This window comes from Vicugna pacos, chromosome 20 (assembly GCF_048564905.1).
Source record: "Vicugna pacos chromosome 20, VicPac4, whole genome shotgun sequence".
Classification (NCBI taxonomy): Eukaryota; Metazoa; Chordata; class Mammalia; order Artiodactyla; family Camelidae; genus Vicugna; species Vicugna pacos.
This window is the reverse complement of record NC_133006.1, coordinates 24,910,886-24,935,188: the sequence shown is the minus strand read 5'-3', so window position 1 is coordinate 24,935,188 and position 24,303 is coordinate 24,910,886. Positions and strand designations below refer to the sequence as shown.

Genomic DNA, 24,303 nt, shown 5'->3' with positions numbered 1-24,303 from the left:
TTCACTCAACATGACCTCAGATGTACGGCAAGTCAGTGAGCCACGCTGCTGAGAAATAGGGCTCCGGGGTCCTCCAGAGATGTAAGGGGAAAGAGGAGGAGGAGCTGGCCTGGCTTGCTGCTAGGAAGAATCCCGGAATGGTCCTCTGAGAGCAGAGAAAAACAGGAAGTGGGATCTAGGGGCAGACTTTGGGCTTCAGAGGTACCACCCACTCTTCTATTCACTCTCCTTTCTTCTGGCCAGTCCCCATCTGTCTTTCAAATCTGCAAGTAATTATCAAGGCCCCACAGTGTGCTTTATACTAAACATTCTCCATGATCTGGATTTGCCTTCCTCCTCCACTCAGCATTGCTTTTCTATCCTCCTCATTCTCCCTCAAGCTCATCCAAATCCAGACCCACTCCATCTCTCCCTTGTGAGCCTCCCTTCCCTGTCTCCTTTCTCGTCACCCCATCCCACACCCTATAGGGATATACAACATTATCAGTCTTCATCCACCAGAACTGTCATCACCACTGCCCACCACACCCAACCGGTATGTGTGAGCATTTCCTGAGCATGTTTCCTCTCTCCACGGCTAGGACTGACAACATCACCTGCCAGGGGGCTGGGTAACAAGGTGTTGAACTAGCATCAACAACTAGGCTGCAAAAAACAAAAAGCTTTCTTTGGGGGTCTTAGAAATTGCAGTTTGAGAGACACGGATTCTGGTAAAACCAAAAGAGTGTTCTAGGAAAGAGAAAGAGTCAGGGCAAAAGCCACAAGGTGGTTAAAATTGTTTTGCAAGAATTATGATTGACTCTGACACTAAAAAGAAACTTTTGTCCTTAAGGGATAGACTGTCATGGGTTATTTAGGGTCAGGGTCCAATAAATATCTTTATGATCAACTATTATATTATTTTTGCATCAGCACTAACTTCCTTGACTCTGGGAAGGCTCATTCTCAGAAAGTCATGTCCCATGGAGGACAGAAAGGGGTGGTTGTGTGACTGGTCTGCTTCATAAAGCTTATGGGCACATTTGAGCAAGAAGGAAGGGCATCTTAGGTGGCATCCAAAACAGAAGACTTTCATGGATCTTCATTAGGAAAACTGTTATAGGAGTGGTCAGTCATCTCCAGACATCAAGCTATCATCATTCCTGTTGAGGGCATCATAATACAGCATCAAGAGATATAAAGCATTAACAACTTGTAGAATACACAGACGGTAATTAATATTGCAAGAATCAATAGTAATGTCATAAGCAAAGATTTTAGCCAGCTATCACCTGAGCCAAACTAACCTTTTGATCTCCAAGACTGGGTATTGGATCATTCATAACATTTGTTTGCTTTTTCATATGACTTACCAAGTGGGTGACAGTAGATGACTCATCTGGTGTGAAAACACAGCATCCAGTTTGTACTATAGCACAGGTACCACCCTGAGAGACCAGAACAATGTTAAGAGCCATCGGATTTTGTAAGACTGCCTTTCTTCTTAAAGGCATTTCAGAATATAAAAGATTTTTATAGCTTGGTGGCTGTCATTTAGGTCTTGTTGGATAAATTTAGGTAAAGCTTCTGTAAAATAATGACATCTTCAAGTCCCAGTGAGGGAATAAAAATAGCTGCCAAATGATCATACCAGTCAAAGACTGACCTAGCCCATCTTGTTTTTGACAAGAGGGAATCTGCAGGGGCCATATTGAGGGTTATACAGATATGCCCCTGAGTCCAAGGAAATCCTAAGATGCAACATCTTATCTACCCAGGAAGGATCCAAAGCCAGAGGTTAGTTCCACAAAGCTATTAGGTTCCATTTAGAGCTACCCAGTATGTACTGGTCATCCATCCCAATCAAGAAGACCAATGGAACAGAACTGAGAGCCCAGAAATAAACACATGTATTTGTGGTCAACTCATATTTGACAAGGGAGCCAAGAGTACTCAACAGGGAAAAGATAGTCCCCTTAATAAATGGTGCTGGGAAAACTGGAAATCCACATGCAGAAAATGGACTCTCTCTCATACCACTTCCAAAAGTTAACAGAAATGGATTAAAGATTTAAATGTAAGACCTGAAACCATAATAATTCTAGAATAAAACAAAGAGAAAAGGGTCCGTGACATCTGTCTTGGCAATGATATTAGATATGTCACATAAAGCATAAGCAACAAATAAAAACTCAGCGTGTGGGACTGTATCAAACTAAACATCTGCACAGCAAGACAAGCAGTCCACAGTAGGAGAAAATACTTGCAAACCATATATATGATAAGGAATTAATATTCAAAATACAAAAAGAACATATACAACTCAATAGCAAAAAAAAAATCCAATTAAAAATTATCAAAGGACTTAAATAGACATTTTTTAGGGAAAAAAATACTGATTAAAAAATGGATCTGAGTAGACATATTTCCAAAGACATACAAATAGCTACCAGAAGCATGAAAAGTGCTTGACATCACTAATCAACAGGGAAATGCAAATCAAAACATCATGAGATATCACCCTACACTTGTTAGATTACATGACAAGTAAGATATCAAGTGTTGCCTGGGATGTGGAGAAAAAAGAACCCTGGTGTACTATTAGTGGAAATGTAAATTGGTACATATATATGTGTGTGCGTTTTATATATTTAAATACGTGAATATTTATATATATTGTTTATATGTATATGTATAAAGGAATATTATTCAACCATAAAAAAGGAAATCTTGCCATTTGTTACCACGTGAATGTACTTAAGGACATCATGTGAGTAAAATAAGTCAAACAGAAAAAGACAAATACTGTACAGCATCATTGATAAGTGGAATCTAAAAATATTAAACTCATACAAAGAGAAGAACATTGGTTGTCAGGGGCTGAGGGGTAAGAGAAGTTGAGAGATGATGTTCTGAAGGCACAAACCTTCAGTTTCAAAATGGTAAGTTCTGGGGACCTAATGTGCTGTGTGGTGACTATAGTTAACAATATTGTCCTGCTTACTTAAAAGTTGCTATGAGAGTAGCAACAAAATGATAATTATATGAGATGAAGAATGTGCTAACTGCCCTGAGCATGGTAATCATTTCACAGTATATAGGTGTATCAAATCACAACATTGTACACCTTAAACCTACACAATGTTATTGTGTATAATGTCTATTATATCTCAATAAAACTGGAAAAAATAAAAACTCAAATTAGTGCTCATGAGTGTAAAGTGGAACTTCTCAGCATGACTATGGCTATTTCTCCAGCCACAATCAGCTGAACAAATGTAGGGAAAGGACTGGATCTGGATTGGATTTCAACAGGAACATTGATAGTATGTGTGCAAAGGAGTAATTGTAATGACTGACCAGGGAAAATCTGAGCTATATAGAGAGAGAAGTGAAGATGTGAGGGAGGTGAAGGACAGTGATAAATGTCCAGATGCCCACTGAGGAAGGAACTGAGAGGAGGCAGTATAAAGTCTAATCTCCATGGATACCAAATTCACCGAGAATTATGATGGTAGCAGCACTGGAGAGAGTGAGAGTGAGTCAGGGACAAAATCTTCAAGGAATAAAGAGGAGCAAAGGGGATGAGGCGGGGGGGGGGTGACAGCAAAGGAGGGTTAGCGGGCAAAACCAATGACATGAAGGTCAACGCTGCATTCAAAACTGAGGATGACGTCATCGAAACTACAACATCTCCCCCGGGTAAGGGTTGCTACCCACGTTTTACAGATAATGGCACTGAGACTCACTGAGGTTAAACAGCTGGCTTAAGGTCACTCAACCAGAGAATGAAATCCTAAACCAGTTAAAAAAAAGAGCAGTGATGACGGTGAGAAGGAATTTCACACACTGCCAGGGACACTACCCGAAAGGAAATTTCCCTCTGGAAGTTTCCCTTCCTTACCCTGGGGGAGCCCTCTCTGGACACCTCCACACAAAAGACTAATGAGAGAGGGACATAGATTCCCCAGGGCTCCATCCTCTTTTCTAATAACAGGGAAAATTGATTCCCCTGCTTCATCCTGAGTAAGAGGCTTATCAACACCCTTTCTCTTTCTCTACAGCTGCTGTGCCCTTCAGAATCAGGAAGGGTATTCTTGCTGCCACCACCAGCTAACACTGATTTGCCACCACCACAAGGATCAAGTCCTTGCCTTGTCTATACCTTGTTCCAAGGCTCTCCGGGAACACACATCACCACCTCTGTCTGGATCTCAATGTTTCACAGGACGTAAGGGGCTTCTTGCCCTAAGACATTCTATTCATTCTTCTGCTGATCAGCAAGAAGGCACTACCCCCACCCACATCTTCTTCCTGAGGTCCGCGCTCTGATCTCAGGCACCCATTCCAGAAATCAACAGTCATGAGACCGGCTCTTTCTTTCATCCCTCCCACTGTCGTTGTAAACCCAGAGAACCCAGAACAGGGGCAAGAGACCAACTTCCCATCTGGAAACTGAAGGCCAAAATATTAGTGCCAGAGAATAAGCTATGAAGGTAGGTTCATTACTACATTACCTTTTCTTAGAAAGGTCTTACATATGCATGACACATTCTAGAATACCAAATGAGGTGTGGAGACACAGTATAGAATATTAGTTACAACTGATTTGTGTTCTGGATGCCTGAGGGGAATTATGGGCTGTGTGTATGTACAAATGTGTCTGGGCTATGTGTTTGGGAATTCATGCATACACGTAGCAATTTGATCACTGTGTGCCTGTTTTCGGGGTTTGGTATGTTTGGAGAAGAATGACTTAAGGCCTGGCTGAACTAGTGTGTGTCTATGTCATCACAGAGTTAGAAAATTTGACTTTTTGTAACTCAGCATCTCTAGCACCACTGGACCATAAGCCTGAATGCCAACTCTCATGCTTCAGTGATCTCCAGTATAAATATAAAATTACCTAGACATGAAAGTCAGTCTTTGTATGTGCTTTTATCCTTCACAGTCCCCAGCATACTAGATAGAGCCAGGTTTATAAACAGAGCAAGGATCTTGGAATTAGTCAGATTTAGGTTGAAATCCTGATAAGCATTTACAAACCATGTGACCTTGGGCAAGTTATTTAACCTCAGTTACCCTCCTATCTTACTGGGTAAAATAGGAGTATTATCTAATTTTCAGATGAGTAAAGATCAGAGTTAATATATGAAAAGGGATATAAATTTACATACCAATTCTGTCCTTACTGGATGTAGGAACCCTCTAAAAACCTGCTTCCTCATGTGAAATAGGGATCATAGTTACTATTTATTAAACAGCTACTGTAAGTCAGGCACTGGTCTAAGAGCTTCATGTGTTTGACCTACTTAACCAGTTCTATTTTTATATGAGGAAACTGGGGCCCAGAGAGGTTAAGCAATATTGCCCAAGGCTGCTTAGCTAGGAAATGGCAGAACCCAGACTGAAACTCAGGCAGTCTGACCCCCTAGTGCTGTTTTTAATCACAATATTAGTACTTGTTCTGCTTAAAGAGGATAAAACCAGAGAACCATATAAACATAACATTTTGTTAAGGGGAAGAGAGTTCTTTCCTGATAAAAGAAAAAAAATAGGGGATTATGATTCTTGAATTAAGAACAGTGAATATTATCTATATAATGATACTGTCAGGAACCATGCAGTAGAAAGATTTCTATGTATCTTCTATCCATTGCATCAGTCTTGGTGTTTTTGGTACACCAAGGAAATTTGATTCAGCATCACTCTCAAGGGTTAAAAGGCTTCTACATTGACTTTTCATTTGTTTAAAAAAAATCTGCGGGGGGCCACTCATGACCTGAGGACTGCCGAGCACAGAGGTTGGGCCTAAACTCCCACAGTGCAGGGCGTCAGGCTCTGAGGTTAATCTCTCAAGGACAATCTCTGTCCCCCCACCCCTTTGAGGAATGTGCCAGGTGCATTAAGGCCTGAAGGAACATCCTGAGCTATTAAGTCACTAAGGACCTTTGGAAGGAGAGATACAATTGGCACGCAAGTTAGTGATCTTAGCCTGAAGAACAATCACCTGAGATAATAGTACACGAGTCACGATGTTAGCTTAGAGGAACAATACCCTAGTTTATGATCTTGGTTTCAGGAATTCTTAATCTTAGTTTTATGAGAACTGTAAACAATAGTAAAGTCTGCAACAATATACAAGTTAATGATTTTAGTACACGTTGTTAATGTACCCTAAAACAATACCTTTGCCTACATGCAGGAATGTATGAGCTAATGGGTTAAAATCATATAAATTAACTGCTAGAAATAAACTCGTCATCCACTCTTGACCTAGCGTCTTGCGGGCTAGAGTGAGACCCTCTCAACCCCACCTTTTAGTCTTGTCTTTCTTTCTCAGTCCTGCAGCACAGGTTTTCTGGACCTGATCGATTGTCGGCTGGCTCCGACAAAAATCTATTAAAATTAGAGCCAGAAAGGTGGCACAGGAAACTCAGAGGTCTAGTTCAAACTCCTCTTTTCACACTTGAAAACACTGAGGTGAAGGGAAGTGAAGTGACTTCCTCATATCAAATCACTAGCCAAAGGCAGTTATGCTAGGTGGAACTCAGACCTCCTGACTTTCACTTTAGTGTTCTTTCCTCTACCCAGATAACTCTGACTTTAAAGGCTGGTACACATGTGCTGTCTGTGTTGATCGTGATCATCACACTAGACAGTAAGCAAGAGAGGAATGGACATTGGAAGCAGCCTAGAAGAGAGATTCACCACAGATTAAAATTCAGTAGTCAGTGGTAATAATGGGTTGTATTAATAGAAGTAGAGCACCTGAAACAAAGAAGGTGACAGTTCTCATTTACCAAAAATGTTGGTTATACCAAACTGAGGGTATTACACCTGTTTTTAGGCACTACACATTTCAAAGAAGGTGTTGGGAGCTCAGAGTGAAATCTGTCTTCAAATATCTGAAGGGTTATTGTAGTGGGGGTTGGAGATTCGATTTCTACTTTGGTCCCTAGGAGTACAACCAGAAGCAGGGAAGCAGCTGAAAAACACTGATTTTGGAAATCAGACAGGCTTAAGTAAAGCCCATAGGGCCACTCATTAGCTATGACCTTGAGATGCTTCAGCCTTTTGAGCCCAAGTTCGTTCATTTATAAAATGCAGATTGTATCTCCCTCATAGAATCTGGTAAATATATCAACTAAGATAACTAATATATGGTTACCTTCCTAAACTAAAGGTTCAGATCTGTCAAGGAGCTTACATAAGCATCGTGTGTGCTTCCATCCCTTCCCCCGCCCCACCCCCAATTGCCCTGGTTTTCCTTCGCTTTTAAGGGATAACCTCACCCTTTTGTATGTCGTCCTTTCAAACGTTCTGGGAGTTTCCCTCCTTTAGGCCAACCAGAGCACAGAGGAGCGCTTCCTCCTGCTGGGTTTCTCGGACTGGCCCTCCCTGCAGCCTGTCCTCTTCGCCCTTGTCCTTTTCTGCTACCTCCTGACCCTGACTGGGAATTCGGCGCTTGCACTGCTGGCGGCGCGCGACCCGCGCCTGCACACGCCCATGTACTACTTCCTCTGCCACCTGGCCCTGGTGGACGCGGGCTTCACCACGAGCGTGGTGCCACCGCTGCTGGCCAGCCTGCGCGGCCGGGCGCTGTGGCTGCAGCGCGGCGGCTGCCTGGCCCAGCTGTGCGCGTCGCTGGCGCTGGGCTCGGCCGAGTGCGTCCTGCTGGCGGTGATGGCGCTGGACCGCGCGGCCGCCGTGTGCCGCCCGCTGCGCTACGCCGGGCTCGCCGCGCCCCGCCTCTGCCGCGCGCTGGCCGGCGCCTCCTGGCTGGGCGGCCTCGCCAACTCGGCGGCGCAGACGGCCCTCCTGGCCTCGCGGCCGCTGTGCCCGCCCCACCGGGTGGACCACTTCATCTGCGAGCTGCCCGCGCTACTCAAATTGGCCTGCGGCGGCGGCCGGGACATCCCAGAGCGCCAGATGTTGGCTGCTCGGGTAGTCATCCTGCTGCTGCCATCCGCTGTCATCTTGGCCTCCTATGCTGCGGTGGCCCGCGCTGTATGGGGCATGAGGACCACAGGGAGCCGCAGGAAAGCGGTGGGCACCTGTGGGTCCCACCTGACGGCCGTCTGCCTGTTCTATGGCTCAGCCATCTACACCTACCTGCAACCCACGCTCAGCTACAACCAGGGACACGGCAAGTTCGTTTCACTTTTCTACACTGTAGTCACACCCGCCCTCAACCCACTCATCTACACCCTCAGGAATAAGGAAGTGAAGGGGGCAGCGAGGAGGCTCCTGGGGAGTCTTGGGAGAGGGCACGCTGGACAGTGAGCGTATCTGGTAGGGAAGGAAGTGTTATCCCAGGGCCCAAGGATGGGATGCCCACTGGAAAGTCAGTCAGTTTAGCCTTCAAGCTGTTCATTTCTGAATGAGAGTCTGCAAGATTTGTGCTCACAGAAGCCAAGGGAAATGGGGGAGATCCTTTCCTCCTGGGGATCAGGAAAGGTTCATTGCTGTAGGGAGAACCCCTACAGCCATGTACATGCAGGTTTAATGAGGGGGAAATGGCTTTCGGGTTTTCTCCTAAGCTGTTGAAGAAAGTTTGATTTCCGGAAGACCTTCCCCATCCACAGAGGACACTATAACCACCTATCAGGAATCCATATGCTGGAAAGATGGTATGGTGTGATTCCAGTCTGATGGAAGAGATCATGAAAGACCTCATGGTGCCTGTCACCAAAAGTGTCCCCTTAAATGGCAAGAGAATCATAAACTCTGCCCTGCAGGAGTCCCCATCCAGAAGAAGAAACCATGGTCTCTCATCTCAGGGAATCAGTCCAACCTAATGCCCACCTAGCCAGGGGACTGACTAGTGCCCACCACAGAGCACTTGACCCAGAGGTGTAATGAGGAACACCTACAAGTCTGGTTTGTGCTGAGTGGGGGTAGAGTTGGGAAACTCTTCTGCAGAAAGTGGTTCTTGAGCAAGTTATAAAGAAGAGAAGAGACTAAACTAGTGGAGAAGGCGGACATAACTCAGGCTGTGAGATAAACATGCACGTGATCAGTAAGGAGACATGACTGATTGAGATGGAGGAGTAAATGAAGATAGAAAGGTGGGAGAAGCAGAGAGGGAAAAGCTCCATTAGCCGGAACTTGGGCAGAGTGCTGGGGTTCAACCCAGAAACCAACACTACTTCCTTCATCCAACCCAGAGAAGACCTGCTAGACCTTAAGGCAGGCAGGACAGAAACTGGTCCACAATCCCCCATGTCTCAAAAAGTCCGTTCCCTCCCGAAGCACATCTGTTCCCAAGGAGCCCCCACTAGAGACATAAAATCTCTAGATCCCCAAGGTAAATATCTTGCCATGCCCACCATCATCCCCAGAAATATGAATAGTTTAATTGGGTATGAGACAGAGTATAAGAGGGGGCATGGTGCCAAGTTTCGTTTCATACCAAACAGCTTTAGATAAGGAAAGGAGAAGTAGTTCGACTGAATTTCTAAATTATTTATGAATAAGGTTAGAATGATGTTAAAGTAATTAATTCACTTCAAAATAAACCATTTCACTGTTCTATACTAAATGGAAAGTCAACTTGGTTCAACGATTATTGAGTAATATGATACACGAAGCACACAGACAACAAACACAGAATTTAGTAAAACATAGGTCCCAACCTAAAACTTACTTTATTGTTGGATAGGAAAAGAAATAGGAGTTTTTCTAAGAATCAGAGGGAACCAAGAAAGGATTAAATGTTATTCCCTGTCCTGAAACTTATTCAATCATGTTAGAATCAAGGAATCAAAGAGTCAGAAATATGCTACAGTCTTCCTCCCCAGTCCAGACCAAATCTTCTTTCTACTGATCTTTCTCATTAATTTGGGGACATTATCAGTAATATGAGTAATTATTAGTGAGTAAGAAGTAGTCGAAAATAAGGCCATTTTTTTTATTGCTGTCACCCGCCAATGCAGTGAGGTGTCAGAAAGAGTATATTGCCCTTTCTGATGCCATAATCTCCCAGAATCTTCCCATCTTCCAATCTTTTTCCATTGCAAGTCACAATCTGCTTCTTAGGAATTATAGCGGTCTTCTCCTTAATCATCTCCTTCACCTGGGCCACTGAGCTGGACCTCCGCACCTGGAGGAGGTGCCTCTGCCCCTCAGCACCTGACTCCACCAAAACCACGGGCAGCTCCTCATCACTGGGCTTCACCACCTTCAGGGTGAGGTGGATAGTCGTCTCCTTGTCGATACCATAAGATGACAGGGTTCTCTGGGGCTTTAGGGTCTTGGAGCCCAGCTGGAGGACCTGCTCCTGCACGGGAATCTTGGTCTTAGACCGGACATGTTCTTTGATCTTCTTCACTCTGTCTTCCAAGTTGGCATTGAAGGTCATTGAATTCCATTGCTCAGAATGGACCACCTGGACAATGAAAGCCAAGAGACAGTTGCTTAGAATGCCTGTCACCTTTTACACCCTTTGTTCCCCCTCCTTAATTGCTCCCATCCTTCACTGCCTATCTGGTCCTCCAGATCCTTTAAGACAAGCTGTGTCCCTCTCTTTTTTGAAACGTCTCTTTTGAAATTTCCAGGTTATAATGCAAGAAAACCAGTCGTATTCCTTTGTAACCATACCTCTTATCCATCCCAAAATGTTATTAATAATTTCCCACCTTATTTACCTGTCTCCTCTGCAGATAAAGTTTGTCAAATGTCAAAAACTAAATACAACTACAAAGCATCCAAAGATGTACACCAGATTCGAAAAACAACTCTCCAAGAGAATATCCAAGACTTGGTAGCCTAGTGAAATACCCACAGGGCTGTCCTCCATGCCTGCTTTAGAAGGAAACTCTGTTTCGGACACATATTCTCTGTACTGTTAATTTCTTTTTTAATATCTCATTCCTTTATAAGAGGAACTAATGCATTATAGTGATGCTATGTTCAATATCACCTGTCCATCTATATTTCCTATATTTTTATATCTACCTGTTAAAGAATATGACCTCCTCCTTTAATCAGGTCAGGGCCCTATTCACGGAAAGTAGGGACTACATCTAAGTCTTCCTTCAATATTCTGAAAATGGGGAAGCTAACTCCTGTGCTGTCATCTGAAAGCCTCAGAGGACCTCTTTCAGGCTTCATTCAAAAATATCTTCCCAATCTAGATGCCACCAACATTCCTTCACTGGATGGTCACTTCTCTTTGCTAAGCCTTGCCCTCATTCCACGTTCTCTCTGCACAGCATATGTTCTTACATAAGGTAATGTAACAGGTCATTAACAATTTAGGATAAATGAATTTTATGAACCTCTCTTTGGGGAAGAGAAGGAAGCTTAAGTTTGAGAGCCCTGGACCCCTAGACAGGATAAGGGGGAAAGAGATCAGGACAATATTATCATAGTTTCAAATCTCACCATCTTGCTAAGCACAGAGTCCACTCCCACTTCCTATCATTTGTCCCTAACAGTGGTCAGTCCAAGATTTCACACAAAAGAGAAATCAGGAACCAAACGACCTGAAATCAGGAACCAAATGACCTGGTTCTCTTCACAGAAACTTTCTTCACATTCAGTATCTATCTGTCTATGCTTATGTCTCATCCCCTTTGAGACGCCCTCCCAGCCACCCTACCTTCTTGAGCACTGTCCTTCGTCCCTTCCTGACATCTCTTCCCATACCTTGGAAGCCCATTCCCTTCCTCCACCCCCCATCATCAGTCCCAACTCACACAGAGGCAGGAAGCCATCTCTGCGAACAAAGGAGCAGAATCAGGAGACAGAAAGGGATCTGGAATGCAGTTTATATAAGCAGCTAAACTGGAAAACCCCAGCCTGCTGACTATGGTAAGATTTCCTGTGCCCTTTGTTTTTATATAAGCTGGTGAATTTTCTTTCACTTTTGCTATTGTGTTGTCAAAAACAAAAATATCTTCTGATCAAGCACTTCTCCCCTCAGCCAATCCATTTGCCCTCCTTGTTTCTAATATGGGATGGTTCGTCTCTGTTGAAAAATTTCCTGTGATTAACAAACCACCACTCCCAGTCCTGACATGACTTTGCAGACTGTAGTCCTGAACCCTCACTGACCTGAAGACCTTTAACACTTTGTGGTCCTCCCCTGCTGCTTTTAAGAGCTGTCCATTAGTCAGGGAGCTTCCTGAGAGCAAAGACGCCCAGGAAAGGACAGTGAGAGTTGGGATGGAGTGATGTGACCAGGAGCAGCCTGTGCACACTCGCCTGGTAGAATGTGTGAAGCAGGCCTTGAGAAAACATAGGATAAATAACCCTGGACTGAGAAGAGACATGAGTTCCAGCCCCAGGGATGCCACTTGCTAAATTAACTTGAGCAAGTCTGTTCACCTTGTGAAATGTTGATCTTCTGGTCTATAAAATGATGATTGAAGAGAATTCCTAAGTGTCCTCTAGGCCCAGAAAACTTTGTTCTTAAAATGTCCTTGACAAAGAACTTTAGATTCCTGGGTCTTGAGCTTTCTAACACTCTTCCTATCCTGTATGAGGACCTGCAAACTAAATCCACTACTTGAGAACAATCCAGTGTCGACAATCGACTACTGACTTCTGGGCATCAGAACAATCACACATCCACTTTCACACCAGAGTCCCTCTATTTCCTTACCTTTACTCCTGGAGACTCACTGCTGTGATCGCAGAGATGCCTAAGGTGCTGTGTACTCCCTGGCTTTTGAGATTTGAATTGGGACAAAAAAAAGAGGACATAAGCTGTGTGTGCTCAGGGAATTGACTTGATTACCCTGATCTCCTAGCATTCCAAATTAATCGCTGCCCTCTCCCAAAGTCTCAGGACACTGCCATAAAACCCACTTTTTAAAAAGCATTTATTAAAAGTGCTCCAAATGTTTTCGAAGTAGTAAGTCTGTAAAAATACCAGCTCATCATCTCTGTTTGCTGTGCTTTCAGTGGCCGTTTACTGTACCTTCACTCACTGATAAATTTCACACGATCACTTTTTACTTCAGAGGTTTCCACCCTGGAGAACTAGGTTATATAGAAGTGCTTCCTTAGAGTAATGGGATCCAAGAGCTCATTCCAATATTTCAACAAGCTTAACATAAATCACATTCTCCTATTTGAAGCTCTTATTAGACAGTTAATAAAATTGGAACAACTTTTCTTTAAACATAGTTCTTGAGGTAGACATACTTTTTTTTTAAACACATAGAATGACTATGAAGGGGGACGAATGCCTGATAGAATCGACTGGAAGCTTTGACCCTGCTCTTCTCCCTTCAGATATATCTCCAGGTTCCAATTGTCCCTGTGTTTTGAACAAAAGATTGTGACCTTTGGCCGCTGCACAGCAGAAAAGGGCTGTGTCCACTGTCCAATAGGATTTGGAGACTCTGAAACATCACCAGTGGCCAGGCAGAAAATGTCAGATCAGGTTGAGAGTGATATGGAAAGAGAAAGCCCTGCAGTAGGGTGCGGTGAGGGGTGGGTCTGGAACAAGAAAGAAAAAGCTGAACAACGCAGACTTGAGTAAACTGCTTTCAGCTTTCAAGTTGTATTTGCACGCATCAGTTTCTTAGATCTCCACATTATTTCTGGAAAGAGAAGAGGGACAGTAGATGGTTAAAGCTGCTTAAAATTAATCACCTTTTCTCTGTTTACCCCTCTGGCCTCTGCATCCTACACCATCTTGGTGCCGATGTCTGCATTCTCAGGGGAGCCCGAGGAATGACACTTCCCTGGGATGATATTTTTCTGCTGATTCCCCTCAGATCTATACCCACAGCCGGCCCCGAGCTGCAGACCTGTATGTCTACCTGCTTTTATGTGCGGTTCCCTAAACTCCCTGCGTGTCCTTGAACATGCCAAACTCTCTGCCACCAGGTCACTGATCATGCCTTTCCATCCCATTCTACTCCCCAACACCATGGATTTGTAAGAATATACAACACAAGTGACATCTCCCCTGGGAAGACTTCCCTAACTCTCTTGCTTCCTATTCTGGGTTATTTGCCCATTTTCTGTCCTTTTATACTCCCTCAGCAAGCCTCTCAGAGCATGTGTCTCCAACAGTAAGGCCATCTGCTTACTTGTCCTTCACCCCCAGTACACAGTAGGAATCTTGAGAGTCATGGTTGTGTCTTAACTTGTATCTTCAGCACTTCCCAGGCATGCTGTCTGGCACAGCACATCCTTACTAAATGTTTACCAAATGCATGAGTGAATCAATAAATCAATGAATAAGTAAGCGAATAAAAATAGGAAAATAACATGTGGTGAGCACTTACTATATTTGAGGAACCGCACAAGGTATTATTAAATGGTACCCCATTAAGTATTTGAGCATTCTAATGTGGTAAGGTCGGTATCCTAGTTCATAAACAAGAGGCCACCTCATCCATAATCATATTAGTAGTAGCTGGTAAGCAAGCGTTCAAATGCAAACCTCTGTTTCTACACTCCTTGTCTTCTTATATTGTGCTTCAGTGGAATGAAAATCGAGGCGGGGGTGGCGCAAGTGCATGCTTTTTTATTACAGGAAAGGTACAAGTTGGGGGAAGAAAGAGAGAAAGGGAAGCAGAGGAGCCTCAGAATGAGTGAGTGAGAGCAAGCAGAGCTTGGGGATCTACGTGCAGGCAGGAGCATTCTTGGGTAGCACGCCCAGCCTGATGCTTCCCCACTTGGCTTACATGCAGGAGTCAAAGTCTGGAGGCCACCTGCCTGGTGCAAAGGTGGAGGAGAACTGCCCTCCCGGGCCTGTGGGTGTTGAAAGACAACAGGGTGAGGCAATCCACGTGGCAGTAAACAGAGGAGCTGGGGCTTTCCAGCCTAGAATTACTAGAGGGCGAGCCTGGGATTTTCCCAGGGAAAACTAGTCCACGGGAATCTCTCCCTATAGAGGATCTGGATTCTGAGAAACAGTGTCCTTTCAAGGAACGAGGATAACAAATTTAGACTCTGTTCTCTGTCTCTCTCTTCCCTCTTCCCTTCCTGTGTGAAATTCCCTCCTGGCCTAAGGCCAAGGCGAGGGCTGTCCCAAACACCCCATGCCTGTTTGCTGACCTCAGGTAAAATTTCTTCTTGGAAACTGACCTCTTCCTTGCTTCTTACCACAGTGTCCATCTGACTTATTTTTTTTCCTCTGTGTCACAACAAACTTTTTTAGAGGCAAAAAGATTTCATTGCATTTGCCCCTATGACAAATTCAGAAAACCAGCCAAGGTCAGAGATCATGCTGTGGAGATTTTGGCAGGTTATAAGACAACTGCCTCAGATATCCACAACCTCCCAGCTGATGGGGTGCGCTAGGGCGAGTCACTGCCCCCACTGAGGCCTCCCTGGGGCAGAAGCCTCGTCCCCATGAATGAGTTTGTAAAACTGCTTTGAGATCAGGAGTATTGCTTCAGAAATGCCCGTCAAATGCAATGAAATAGCCACTATGAATTCCCATTTATTGATGGTTGGGATGAAAGTTTGTCCACTCTCAAAGAAGGACAATTTGGAAATACCTGTCAAAGTCAAACATGGACATGACAAACTAAAACAGCCCAAATGCCTTTTAGTAATAGGGAAATAGATAACTAAACTGTAGAATACCATAGTAATAAAAATGGATGGATGATACCTGAAAGCAACAATAGTATTTTTCTTTCTCTTCCTGACTTACTTCACTTATTCCATGTCCATCCATATTGCTGCAAATGGTATTATTTTGTTCTTTTTTATAGCTGAGTAGTATTCCATTATATGTATGGAATAATATAGATATATATACACCACATCTTCTTTATCCAGTCATCTGTTGATGGACATTTGGGTTGTTTCCATGTCTTGGCTATTGTAAATAGTGCTGCTGTGAACATTGGGACGCATGGCTCTTTTTGAATGATCTCTTCCTCTGGATATATGCCCCAGAGTGTGATTGCTGGATCATATGATAAGTCTATTCTTAGTTTTTTTAGGACTCTCCATAGAAAGGACACAAATGAACTTAACTACAAAACAGAGATAGAGAATAATCTTATGGTTACCAAAGGGTAAAGGAGGTGGGAATGGATAAGTTGGGATTTCAAAATTTGCACCTCTTGGGGAGTGATGGAAATGTTAGCTATTTTGATTGTGGTGGTTTCATTGGTGTATACATCTATCAAAATTTATCAAATTGTACATCTGAAATATACGTTGTTTATTGTATAGGAATCATACCACAATAAAGGTGTTAAAAATTAAAAAATCAATAACCCCCCCAAAAAAACCCTCAGTGAACTGTACATTAAAATCTGTGCACTCCATTATCTAAATTATACCTCTATTTAAAATGAGAAAGGAAATAAACCAAAGTAAGGGAGTACTGAATAAGCACATTAGAGGCTTGAGAGGGAAGACTTGACATAGGGCTTTTATGAAAAAGGAAGGGAGGAAGAGGGAGAGAGAGAGAAGGAAAGGAAGGAAGAAGGAAAGGAAGGAAGGATGAAAAAAAGAAAGAAAGAAAGAAAGAAAGAAAGAAAGAAAGAAAGAAAGAAAGAAAGAAAGAAAGAAAGAAAGAAAGAAAGAAAGAAAGAAAGAAAGAAAGAGAGAGAAAGAAATATTGGAGACTCCAGAGACGGTAGCAAGAAGAAAACAATGCCCTTGTACTCCCCAATGACACAGAGAAGCAGAGGGTGAGCTTTTTATTTACCGAAGAGAGCACTATTCTGGCGAGTTTCCTGTAGATCCCCGCCCTTCTTAGCCATCGTTAGTGGCAGTGGCTAATTAATTGTGAGTTGTGAGCCCCCTTGTCTTGGCAGAAATAATGAGCTGTTTCTCTCCACTGGATGAGATTCCCGGGATCACTCTATCACCTCACTCTGCTTCCCTTTCTACATCCAAGACCACTGAAAGAGAAATTAATTTCCTGGACTGAGGAGGACTGTTTACTATCCAGAAGCTCCACAGTAAAGAGCTAGCTCTGGCCTCACATGTTCAGCAAAGTAATGGTGGGATGTGGTTATTATATGACCTCTTCAGACAGCCCACCTGGGTTCAAATTTCAATACAGGTGCTTACTAGCTACACTTTCCAGAACAAGTGATTCATCTTCTGTTCTCATTTCTTTGTCTGAAAAGGAAGATAATAATTGCACCTATCTCTTGAAATTGTTATAAGAACTATATACTGTGAAGTGCTTTGAAAAGGGGCTGGGGAAGTAAGCACTAGCAGTCATTACCCTTCTCTGAAATCTAAACTCTAATCAATTTCAAGGGTATAATATTTCTCACAGCTTGCTTTTCTTTCTGTGTGATGATCAAGTGGCAGCTCCAACCAGCCCAAAGGCTCCGTATCTGTATCATGGGAATGCTCTCGCAGGAAGGCGATGAGGAGATTCTGACTTGACAGTAGGTAAGTTATACATTAATCCTTCTCCTACAGCCTGTCAGTTTCCATATATCTTCACTAGTGTTTGGAATCAAACAGGGTCTAGAATCCTGGCCCTGACACAAGTTACTTGAACACATTACTTAACCTCTCTGAGACTGTTTCTTCTATAAAACAAGGATAATATTAACAATTTTTTTCGTGGTTTTTCTGAGATCCATATATTTGGGAATTTTTTTAACATAGTGTCTGGTACTTAGGAAACACTCAGGAGATGGTTACAACTAAAATAATATGAGATTGTCATTACTGGATTGTGGAGCAGAATTTGCATCTCATAACCCTGTAGCTCTTAGTAAATGACTGGCTCTTCGGTGACCAATGAAGGAATAAATGCTTCATGAATATAGAACTAATGGGAACTGGGAAGAAGCGCTTGCCTTTCTCAGTGTAAAAGAAAAGAAGAACCTAGAGAAAGAGGGTGAGGAATAGACATGTTCAGAGAGACAGACAACAAAAAAGAAGAAAGAGTCAAAGGAAGGTATAACCTGAAGAGATTCAGAGATAACGTAGAGTGAGACAATACATTGCCAAGAGAATAAGAATGTGAGAAATCCTACACTTGATGGATGAATAAAACTTGGTGGTTAATTGTTGAGATACAAAAGATATGACAACTACCAAGTTCAAAAGGAATGATGGAAAAAAAATACAAAACCAAAAAAACAAAAGGAATGATGAATTTAAAATAACCAGAATAACAAGGTCCTGCTGTATAGCACAGGGAACTATATTCAATATCTTGTAATAGCCTATAATGAAAAAGAGTATGAAAAGAAATATATATACGTATAACTGAATCACTATACTGTACACCATAAATTAACACAAAATTGTAAACCAACTACACTTCAATTGAAAAAATTTTAAATAAAAAAAGAAACTACTAAACAGATACCATAAAAAAAATAAGATAAAACAAAATAAAATAACCAGAATAGTGTTTTCTTCTTTGAGAGTAAAGGAGATGTGAGCAGGGAGGGACACACATAAAGCTCTAAAATATGGGTATCATTTGTTCTGTTCCTAAATTGGGGTTGAGGGGAGCAGGTGTACCACGTGTTTATTTTATTATTCTGTAAAATCCATGACATATTTTATATACTCTTCATTATTCAAATAATTCACAGTTCTTTTAAGGGAAATAAATCTTATCCTCAAGAGGAAAGAAATACACAGGAAGGAATATAGAAGACCAAAAAGGAGTCCTATTAAAAAGGGAATGAGATACAGTTTTTAACACAAAATGGAGACTTTATGATGAAGAGACGTTTATGCTATCCCATAAACTCCCAGGTCCTTTCCGCCAACAAGGCTACCATCTTGCTTGCCACCACATCACCTAAATGGCTTCCTAAGAAAGCCATTTCCTTTCTGGTTTTCTCAGAAAACCAGTTCCTTTCTCTTAAGTGCCTGAGTGGCTGCCACACTTCACACCCATCTTTGAGCTCACCGCGTGTCCCCACACAAACAGTCTGCAGGGGATTTCCTTGACTGACCCCTCCCAGATTCCTCCTTCCTTCTCTCACACACCTATTATTTTTGCTTTATTTGCTTCCAGTTTTGGTGGGGGAAGGGTCTTGACAGTTTTCCATACCTTCTCCAGCACTGAACTTGTGAATGAGGCCACCACTTCCTCCATCCTCACAGCTTCTCCTGGTGGGGACTGAATCCATCACCCTATGCTTTAAAGTTTGTTTGTTCATTGGCTAAGAAAAGGCTTCTATAGAGTCCATATTTCTACACTGGATATTTTATGGGAAGAATTACTATAAAGAACAATTATTAGCAAATTAAGAGTATAAACTATTGATTAATAATAATATTTTATCAATTTTGGATTTCATGTATTTAGTAACTGTTCTGTGTTTACATAAAGAATTTCCTTTTGCTTAGAAAATACATGCTAAAATACAAAGGAGTGAAGGAGCATATATAATCCAGTAGCTCAGAATAAATATAAAAAGAAAAGATAGAACAATAAAAGGTGTCAAATATTAACAATTTATTGATAAAGATAAAGAATACCCAAAAGTTTTTTGGACAGAAATTTTCTGTTAAGTATGATATTTGTATATAAAAAGTTATTTAAATCTCAAATAGTGAATAGAATTAAGGAAGGAGTAAACAAATTCTTGTTTAATTCTTGAAAGGGCAAAGGCTTTTTTAAATCTTTCTTATTTCTAAGGCCAATACATACAGACTTTGCAGTTATAAAACAAGACAACTGGCAGCCTTTTTAGTCTTATTTTGCCATATTGCTCATAAGGTTAAGTTGAAGTTAGTGCTTTTTATTTGTAAAGAATACTCTTGTGCTTAGTTTAAATAAATTACATTATTTTTAATGGGACAGGATCATCTAGTTAGTATCTCTGTGGTGGGGTGACTTAACACAGGAGAAACTCCTTAATTCATACATTCTGACTCTGGTGGCTCTCCTACAAATGAGGGTAAAGTAGAGAAAACACAATTGATCCTAGAAAATTTATGCTCCAGAGTAGAAAACTACCCTGCATAAATACTCTTGAAAGAGAAATTCAATCAAAAGGATTCCTTTGCTAATTCTTTCTGGATACATAAGGGAATACTGAGAACTAGCACAGTATTCAGAACAAAACAGGTCCTCAACAACTGATTGTTGAATTAATGGAAACTAATTAATTAATCCATATTTCACATCAGTTTTCTTTACCTTCACTCAGTAAGTCTGGATACCAGTGTGAGGCTCCGTCTGTTTCTGCACATTTATGGTTTCCTGACACCCCCTGGACAACACCTGACCTAGAGGAACAGGGGAAGAGAAGGGGCTGCTGGATGCTGATGTGCCTGGAGATGCTGGGTTAGAGGAACAGGAAAAGACACATCCACTTGGTATGACCTGACTAGTACCGAGGGTGAGTTGTTATAATACACTCTGGACACACTGCTCTGACACCTCATCCCTCTAGATCATGGTCAACCACAGCTCCCCAGCGGACTTCCTCCTTCTGGGCTTCTCTGAACACCCAGGACTTGAAAGAATCCTCTTCGTGCTCGTCTTAGCTTCCTACCTCATGACTCTGGTGGGCAACACGCTCATCATCCTGTTATCCATGCTGGAGCCCAGGCTCCACTCCCCAATGTACTTTTTCCTCTCCAACCTCTCCTTCTTGGACCTCTGTTTCACCACAAGTTGTGTCCCCCAGATGCTGGTCAACCTCTGGGGCCCAAACAAGACCATCAGCTTCCTAGGCTGCTCAGTCCAGCTCTTCATCTTCCTGTCCTTGGGGACCACCGAATGTGTCCTCTTGACAGTGATGGCCTTTGACCGCTATGTGGCTGTCTGCCAGCCCCTCCACTACACCACCATCATCCACCCTCGCCTCTGTCGGCAGCTGGCGGCCGTGGCCTGGGTCATTGGGCTGGTGGAGTCTGTGGTCCAGACACCACCCACCCTCCGCCTGCCTTTCTGCTCCCACCGGCAGGTGGATGATTTTGTGTGTGAGGTCCCGGCTCTAATTCGACTTTCCTGTGGGGACACCAGCTACAATGAGATCCAGATGACTGTCGCCAGTATCTTCATCTTGGTCGTGCCCCTCAGCCTCATCCTGATTTCCTACGGAGCCATTGCCCGGGCAGTGCTGAGGATTAACTCTGCCACAGCCTGGAGGAAGGCTCTGGGAACCTGCTCCTCCCATCTCACGGTGGTCACCCTCTTCTACAGCTCAGTCATGGCCATCTACCTCCAGCCCAAAAATCCCTACGCCCAGAAGAGGGGCAAGTTCTTTGGTCTCTTCTATGCAGTAGGCACCCCTTCACTTAACCCTCTCATATACACCCTGAGGAATAAGGAGATAAAGAGGGCATTCAGGAGGTTGCTGGGGAAGGATGTGGACTCCAGGGAGAGCTGAGGGAGAGCTGCCTGATGTGCTTTCTGAATTATGAAGCACTTCTTCAAAATATAAAAGTTTTATACCTCAAAGGACACAATCAAGAAAGTGAATAAACAACACAAAGAATGGGAGATAATATATACAAATCAATATTTGATAAGGGTCTTGTATCTAAAACATATAGAGAACTCTTACAACTCAATAATAAAAAGACAACCCAATTTTTTTAATGGGCAATAAGCATGTGAAAAAATATTTGATATGATTTATCATCAATGAAGTGAAAATCAAAACCACAATAAGATGCCATCACACACACTAATTAAAAAAAAAAAGAAGGGAGGAAAAAAGAAAGGGAGAGAAAGAAAGTGCTAGAATGATGTGGAGAATGTTAAATGAGGCAAGGGCTTGGAAAGCAGTCTGGCAGTTCCTCAAAAGTTTAAACATAAGTTTACCATATGATCTACCAATTCTACTCCTAGCTTTATACCCAAGAGAATTAAGGATAATTGTTCTTACAAACACTTGCACATGAATGTTCATACCAGCACTGTTCATAATAGCCAAAAAGTAGAAACAACCCAAAAGTTCATCAACAAATGAATGGATATACAAAATGTGTAGTAGCCATACAATGGAATATTATTCAGCCATAAAAAGGAATAAACTACTGATCCACATTACAACATGGATGAATCCTGAAAACATTATGCTATACGGAGAAAGCCAAACCCAAAGGTCATGTATTGTATTATTCCATTTACATGAAATGACCAGAATAGGCAAATTCATAGAGACAGAAAGTAGATCAATGGTTGCCAGTACTGAGGAAAAAGGGAGTGACCACTATGAGGTTTTTCTTTGGGCAAATAAGAATATTCCAGATTTATATAGGGTTGTTGATTGCACAGCTTTGTAAATATGCACAAATCCAATACATCGTATGCTTTAAATGGGTGATATTTATAGCATGCAAAATAAGAAAGTCCTAGAGATCTGGTGCACACCACTATGAATATAGTTATCACCACTGAATTATATACTTAAAAATGGTTAAGATGGAGAATATGTTAATGTGTTTTTTACCAAATAAATAAACAAATGATTTTCAGGCTCAGATTGTTTTACAGGCAAGTTCTACCGATTTATTTAAAGAAAAAATAACACAAATTTCACAAAATCTCTTTCAGGAAACAGAAGAGGAGGGAAACTTTCCAGCTCATTTCATGAGGCCAGTATTATCTTGACACTAAAACCAGATAAAAACAGTATATGGAAAGAAAGCTACATACCAGCATCCTATATGAGCAGGAAAATTTGCAACCAAATATTAGTAAATATAATCCAGCAATACCTTTAAAAAGCTAATACAGCAGGACCAAGCGGGGTCCAGGGAAGGCAAGCCTAGATCAATATTCAAAACACAATCAATAATCCTCCGTATTAGCAATTAAATAAGTGCTCACCTTGGCAGCACATACACTAAAATTGGAATGACAGAGATTAGCACTGCCCCTGAGCAAGGATGACATACAAATTCGTGAAGCGTTTCATATTTTTTTTAATTTAAAAAAAAATTAAAGAAGAAAGTCACATAAACATATCAGTAGCTGCAGAAAAGCATTTCACAAAATTCAACATGCATTCATAACAAACAAAAAACTCTCAATAAACTAAGAACAGAAGGAAATTTTCCTAACTGATTGAAGGCATCTACAAAAAACCTACAGTTAACATGGTTTGGTGCCAGAAAGTAAGGAAATGCTCAAAAATTGATGGGGACATGTCAAAAATTCACAGAACTCAACTTAAAGTCACTCCCAACAGTCAAACATAATACAGTTTGTGTAACAAAATAAATAATCAGAGTAATAGAGAATAAAACAAACACATAGGAAGTCATTACTCATAAGAATAAATAAAATCAACAATAAATAAATAAGTAAATAAATAAGATGAAAGGAATAGTTTCTCTATTCAGTAAAATTCAAAATAATAAATATAGAAGAAATGATGGAAATAGTTTCCATTAGGCAAACATCCCAGAAATAATTTTTGTAGTCAAGAATTTGTAATGTTGGATGCTAAAATTGGTGGACAAAAATACAGGAACTTTCTAGGGCAATGGGAATGCTGTATATCTTGAATGGGGTGGTGATTATCCAGGCATATACTCTGGTCAAAACTTATTAAACTATGTACTTAAACATATGCATTTTATTAGATATTAACTGGACTTCAATTAAGATGATTTTTTAAAAAGACATGAGCTGCTGACACATGAAAAGACATGGATGAATCTCAAAAGAATTATGCTGAGTGAAAGACGCCTGACCCAAAAGAGTACATATTATTTCATTCCATTTGTATTAAGTCCGAAAAGAGGCAAAATTAAACTATGGGGATAGAAATCGTAATTGTGGTTACCTCTGGGCAGGGCTGTGGACAGGTATCAAGGAAAGAGGCAAGGGGGAAGGTGTGGAAATATTCTGTATCGTGACTGAGATCATAAAAATTCATCAAACTATACCCTTAAAATGTGTGTTTCTTATTGTATGCAAATTATATCTTCATTTCAACAAGGAGAAAAGAAACAAAAAATAATGGAGTATTGAATGGGTCCAAAGAGGCTTGAGAAGAAAGGATGGGACACTCAAGGGATGATGGTAACAAGGGAAAAAATACACTCATACTCCCCAGTGACACAGAGAAGCAGAAGGTGAACTTTTATTTATTACAAGGAGCACCACTGCCAGCATATTTCCTCTGGATCCTCCCCTCCTTTCTTAACCAGCATTAGCGCCAGTGGCTAATTAATTGTCTGCAGGTTGGAGGGCTCCAGAGTCTTGACAGAATTAATGAGCTTTTCTCTCCATGGGATGGGAATCCTGGGATCTCTCCCTCCAACACCTCATATGCCTCCCTTTCTATCTCCAGTGCCACTAAAAGAGAGGCTAACTCCCTGGACTAAGGAGGGGACGTCGTTGGCAAAGAGCTACCCCTAGCCTCATCCGTCTAGCAGGATGATAGAGACCACCTACATTCACGTCTCAGCTCTGGCTATATTACTGTGAGA

The 24,303-nt window shown here is 41.9% G+C and overlaps 3 protein-coding genes, 1 long non-coding RNA gene and 1 other non-coding gene across 5 annotated transcripts in view; 4 read left to right on the top strand and 1 right to left on the bottom strand.

The window, feature by feature from the left end:
• Positions 1 to 4,451, top strand: part of LOC140687614 (uncharacterized) — a 49,734-nt gene extending 45,283 nt beyond the window's left edge. The window contains exon 3 of the long non-coding RNA XR_012062009.1: positions 4,044 to 4,451. This is a non-coding gene — a long non-coding RNA (uncharacterized lncRNA). The remainder of the gene's footprint in view (positions 1 to 4,043) is intronic.
• Positions 4,452 to 4,469: 18 nt separating this feature from the next.
• On the top strand, positions 4,470 to 8,265 carry OR2I1 (olfactory receptor family 2 subfamily I member 1). Its single transcript, XM_072945819.1, has 2 exons — positions 4,470 to 4,475; positions 7,324 to 8,265. The coding sequence occupies exons 1-2, from the start codon at positions 4,470 to 4,472 to the stop codon at positions 8,263 to 8,265; spliced, it is 948 nt and encodes a 315-aa protein (XP_072801920.1).
• A 1,613-nt stretch (positions 8,266 to 9,878) lies between these two features.
• On the bottom strand, positions 9,879 to 11,803 carry UBD (ubiquitin D). Its single transcript, XM_015248775.3, has 2 exons — positions 11,682 to 11,803; positions 9,879 to 10,369 (listed from the first exon to the last, which is right to left on the bottom strand). The coding sequence occupies exons 1-2, from the start codon at positions 11,697 to 11,699 to the stop codon at positions 9,902 to 9,904; spliced, it is 486 nt and encodes a 161-aa protein (XP_015104261.1). The 5' UTR covers positions 11,700 to 11,803; the 3' UTR covers positions 9,879 to 9,901.
• An 8,487-nt stretch (positions 11,804 to 20,290) lies between these two features.
• Positions 20,291 to 21,262, top strand: LOC102541023 (olfactory receptor 2H1). The gene has a single exon (XM_072944704.1). It carries the CDS (start codon positions 20,307 to 20,309, stop codon positions 21,243 to 21,245), a length of 939 nt encoding a protein of 312 aa, XP_072800805.1. The 5' UTR covers positions 20,291 to 20,306; the 3' UTR covers positions 21,246 to 21,262.
• A 1,423-nt stretch (positions 21,263 to 22,685) lies between these two features.
• LOC116284525 (U6 spliceosomal RNA) lies at positions 22,686 to 22,787 on the top strand. Its single transcript, XR_004194312.1, has one exon. It is a non-coding gene; the product is annotated as a U6 spliceosomal RNA (small nuclear RNA).
• The last annotated feature ends 1,516 nt before the right edge of the window (positions 22,788 to 24,303 follow it).

What these genes read in the sequence shown, in the direction of transcription:
- LOC102541023 (XM_072944704.1), top strand. Translation starts at nt 20,307, where the DNA reads ATGGTCAACCACAGCTCCCCAGCGGACTTCCTCCTTCTGGGCTTCTCT.